Source organism: Oncorhynchus mykiss, chromosome 2, assembly GCF_013265735.2.
Source record: "Oncorhynchus mykiss isolate Arlee chromosome 2, USDA_OmykA_1.1, whole genome shotgun sequence".
Classification (NCBI taxonomy): Eukaryota; Metazoa; Chordata; class Actinopteri; order Salmoniformes; family Salmonidae; genus Oncorhynchus; species Oncorhynchus mykiss.
This window is the reverse complement of record NC_048566.1, coordinates 3,440,070-3,445,178: the sequence shown is the minus strand read 5'-3', so window position 1 is coordinate 3,445,178 and position 5,109 is coordinate 3,440,070. Positions and strand designations below refer to the sequence as shown.

The 5,109-nt window shown below is 45.6% G+C and overlaps 1 protein-coding gene across 1 annotated transcript; it reads left to right on the top strand.

Annotated features, from left to right (window-relative positions):
• Window positions 1-1,637: 1,637 nt before the first annotated feature.
• On the top strand, window positions 1,638-4,093 carry LOC118944031 (protein PBMUCL2-like). Its single transcript, XM_036961539.1, has 2 exons — window positions 1,638-1,661; window positions 3,323-4,093. The coding sequence occupies exons 1-2, from the start codon at window positions 1,638-1,640 to the stop codon at window positions 4,091-4,093; spliced, it is 795 nt and encodes a 264-aa protein (XP_036817434.1).
• Window positions 4,094-5,109: the final 1,016 nt, after the last annotated feature.

The window sequence follows — 5,109 nt, the reverse complement described above, 5'->3', positions numbered from 1 at the left end:
CCTCCACTACAGTCCCAGTAACCTCCACTAACAGTACAGTCCCAGTAACCTCCACTACAGTCCCAGTAACCTCCACTACAGTCCCAGTAACCTCCTCTACAGTCCCAGTAACGTCCACTACAGTCCCAGTAACCTCCACTACAGTCCCAGTAACCTCGACTACAGTCCCAGTAAGCTCCACTAACAGTACAGTCCCAGTAACCTCCACTAACAGTACAGTCCCAGTTATCTCCACTACAGTCCCAGTAATCTCCACTACAGTCCCAGTAACCTCGACTACAGTCCCAGTAACCTCCACTAACAGTACAGGTTCATCATCTGCCTGCCTTTATAGCTAGGGATTTGTCCCAAATGGCACCCTTTTGGGACTTTTCTCCAGAGCCCTATGGTGATTCATATTGATGTCCCATTCATTCACACTGAGGTAACCTTATCCTCTCTCTCTCTCTCTCCCTCTCTCTCTGTATGTCTCCCCCCCCCCCCCCCCTTCTCTCTCTCTCTCTGTTTCTCTCTCTGACAGCCTCCTTCAGTGATTATTAAAGCAGTTGTATTCTGAGACAGACCGTATACTACCTTTGGGAACAGATTGTTTTAGAGGTACTGAGAGAGAGAGAGAGAGAGAGAGAGAGAGAGAGAGAGAGGGAGAGAGAGAGACAGAGAGAGAGAAGGGGGAGAGAGGGAGAGAGAGAAGGGGAAGAGAGAGAGACAGAGAGAAGGGGGGGAGGGAGGGAGAGAGAGACAGAGAGAAGGGGGGGAAAGAGAGAGAGAGAGAAGGGGGAGAGAGAGGGAGAGAGAGAGAGACAGAGAGAGAGAGAGACAGGGAGAAGGGGGAGAGAGAGAGAGAGAGAGGGAGAAGGGGGAGAGAGGGAGAGAGAGAGCGAGAGAGGGAGAGAGAGGGAGGGAGAGAGAGAGACAGGGAGAGAGAGAGAGAGAGAGGGAGAGAGAGAGAAACAGGGAGAGAGAGAGGGAGAGAGAGAGAGACAGGGAGAGAGAGAGAGAGAGAGACCATGAGAAGGCTTATAATTTAGCCACAGAGGATCAATAGCTTTTTTTTTTTTTAAATAGCCTAGCTGTGGATTGTAGCCCAATAACAAGGAGTAGCCTACAGTCAGGAACGCACGGCAAATCTGTCAGTGTAAAAAAACAGCACACAGACAACAACAGGCCTTTCTCAACATTTCAAATACAATCGAATACAATGGCTCCTGCTGAAAACACTCTGCTGTAGGCTACCAACATACTAGATCTACTTCCAAATATTGTTTTACAAAAAGAGAGAGAGAAGCTTTTGGCACGAGCACATCGACCATCCCCAGCCAGTGAGCTGTGCATCATGGGGGGAGAGTCAGTGAAACTGGAAGGCATTATTAGGACTATCATTTCCTCCTCATATTGTAACCTACAACGTGTCTCCACACACCGAGGCCTGGGCTAGTGATGGATTCAAGACAAACGCTGTTTTTATTGATCTCAGATTCTCAGTTTGTCCGTGTCAAAGGAGCCTGCCGTTTCTATCATTTTGTGCTGTATTTAAAAAATAATATTCTGGCAAAGTCTCCAGTCGTGTAAATAGATGTGTAATGTAATGTAATTTATGAAAGGCCAACATTTCCCCCGGACCTCGCGGGCTACTAAAAATGTTCCCCGTGTGTATGACTTGTGTAAGTGCCTCTACTCTAACTGCTCCATGCCACAACGCAAATGTGATGCTACGTATTCTGTGCTTTATTATAAAGGGGATTTCTCTCTCCTGCGTTCTGCTACCTCAGAACTCCCCAGGACAATCCCCTCTAGCACTCACTTTTTTTTGTTGTTCTGGCGCCTCCAAATATACAAATTAAGCACTGGTCTGAAGATAATTATTTAAAAAAATAAAAAATAAATAAATGTTATTTATGTGATTTTGAAGGAAAACTGTTAAGCACAAAGTACTCATTAGGAAGGAAGGAAGGAAGGAAGGAAGGAAGGAAGGAAGGAAGGAAGGAAGGAAGGAAGGAAGGAAGGAAGGAAGGAAGGAAGGAAGGAAGGAAAGCGTTGTACTTATCTTATCCCTTTGTGTTCGGTCGTTCTTAATGAGTTTCAACTAAACGAAGGTCTGATTGTCATTGTAGTTTCTGTAGAAGAAGACCAACTCAGTTGTTGAAACACTCTGATGTAGAACTGAGCATTTAAAATGTTGTTGTTTTTAAATTACATTTTTATATTGGCATGATTTTGGATTTTATTTATTTTATACAGATTATTTTCGATCCTACGTAGCGATTGAAGGGTCTGTGTTAAGTAGGAAAAAGGTTATTCAGTAATGATTTATTTTGTTACGTTGTGAGGCAGATTGTCCCTGAAATGCTGAATATATCCTTTTTTTTGCATGTACTGTAGAAGGAAGAAGCTGCTCATGTCACACGGTCACAAACAACCTCCTCCATTTTGGACTTTCAGAATACGAAAAACATCTCCCATAATTCCAATGGAAATGCTGTGTTTTGTTTTTTTGGCGGATAACTCGATAACGCCATAGCTGCATGCTAATCATGAAACTAATTCAGAATTTTAATTGTTAGGCTGAGTGAAATGTTGGACTTTTAGTATATCTGTAAATACAACAGTAGAGCACATAACAGCAGGTTTATTAGGGGGGGGACTAAGTCGTTTCATTATTTAGTGGCAATAAACATCTTCAAACTCCCTATTTGGTGTCATGACATGACTGTGCCTCTGTATTCTATACACACAACATGTCAACCTTATTGTTGTTGTTCAGACGAGTGATTTCATCATTAGATGTGTCTGTTCTTACTTAATGTTCTACGTTTCATAACAGAAACACTGTTATCTGTTTTATTTTGGGAATGTTGACAACAATCAAATGTTTCATTTCTACAAACAATTCACCCCAAAACAGATTATTATTTGTTATTGTTGTTGTTGTTGTTGTTGTACGTTTATGAACTTCACTAGCTTTACTGTAAAAGCAGTCCTGGCTGAGTCCTGTAAAACCAGTCCTGGCTGAGTCCTGTAAAACCAGTCCTGGCTGAGTCCTGTAAAACCAGTCCTGGCTGAGTCCTGTTAAACCAGTCCTGGCTGAGTCCTGTAAAACCAGTCCTGGCTGAGTCCTGTAAAACCAGTCCTGGCTGAGTCCTGTAAAACCATTGTCCACGTTACACTCCAACACAGAACAACTCCACAGGTCCCAGATCTCAGCCACGTTGCACCACAGACTGTCCAGGAGTTGAGGACACAGCCAGGACTCAGCCAGGACTCAGCCAGGACTCAGCCAAGACTCAGCCAAGACTCAGCTAGGACACAGCCAAGACTCAGCTAGGACACAGCCAAGACTCAGCCAGGACACAGCCAAGACTCAGCCAGGACACAGCCAGGACTCAGCCAGGACACAGCCAAGACTCAGCCAGGACACAGCCAGGACTCAGCCAGGACACAGCCAGGACACAGCCAGGACAGCCAAGACTCAGCCAGGACTCAGCCAGGACTCAGCCAGGACACAGCCAGGATACAGCCAGGACACAGCAAGGACACAGCCAAGACTCAGCCAGGACACAGCCAGGACTCAGCCAAGACTCAGCCAGGACACAGCCAGGACACAGCCAAGACTCAGCCAGGACTCAGCCAGGACTCAGCCAGAACTCAGCCAGGACTCAGCCAAGACTCAGCCAGGACACAGCCAAGACTCAGCCAGGACACAGCCAAGACTCAGCCAGGACACAGCCGGGACTCAGCCAGGACTCAGCCAAGACTCAGCCAGGACACAGCCAGGACACAGCCAGGAGAGCCAAGACTCAGCCAGGACTCAGCCAGGACACAGCCAGGATACAGCCAGGACACAGCCAAGACTCAGCCAGGACTCAGCCAGGACTCAGCCAGGACTCAGCCAGGACTCAGCCAAGACTCAGCCAGGACACAGCCGAGACTCAGCCAGGACACAGCCAAGACTCAGCCAGGACACAGCCGGGACACAGCCAGGACACAGCCAAGACTCAGCCAGGACACAGCCAGGATACAGCCAGGACACAGCCAGGACACAGCCAGGACTCAGCCAGGACACAGCCAAGACTCAGCCAAGACTCAGGAGAAGTAAACCAGAACTGGTGTTGCCTATCTGCTGCCTGGTGAGGGGTTGTCCTGTCATAGTGATGGACGATGTGGTCTCTCTCTGTCTCTCTCTCTCTATATATATATATATATATATATATATATATATATATACCCTCTCTCTCTCTCCTCACTCTCTCTCTCTCTCTCTCTCTCTCTATAAACTCTCTCTATATATTTATATTTATACACGGCTCCAAAACCGCCATAAAAAGCCAGACTACGGTTTGCAACTGCACATGGGGACAAATGTCATACTTTTTGGAGAAATGTCCTCTGGTCTGATGAAACAAAAATAGAACTGTTTGGCCATAATGACCATCGTTATGTTTGGAGGAAAAAGGGGGAGGCTTGTAAGCCGAAGAACACCATCCCAACCGTGAATCATGGGGGTGGCAGCATCATGTTGTGGGGGTGCTTTGCTGCAGGAGGGACTGGTGGACATCACAAAATAGATGGCATCATGAGGAAATCAAATTATGTGGATATATTGAAGCAACATCTCAAGACATCAGTTAAAGCTTGGTCGCAAATTGGTCTTCCAAATGGACAATGACCCCAAGCAAACTTCCAAAGTTGTGGCAAAATGGCTTAAGGACAACAAAGTCAATATATTGGAGTGGCCATCACAAAACCTTGACCTCAATCCTATAGAAAATGTGTGGGCAGAACTGAAAAAACATGTGTGAGCAAGAAGGCCTACAAACCTGACTCAGTTACATCAGCTCTGTTAGGAGGAATGGGACAAAATTCACCAACTTATTGTGGGAAGCTTGTGGACGGCTACCCGAAATGTTTGACCCAAGTTAAACAATTTAAAGGCAATGCTACCAAATACTAATTGAGTGTATGTAAACTTCTGACCCACTGGGAATGTGATGAAAGAAATAAAAGCTGAAATAAATCGTTCTCTCTACTATTATTCTGACATTTCACATTCTTAAAATAAAGTGGTGATCCTAACTGACCTAAAACAGGAAATTTTTAATTGGATTAAATGTC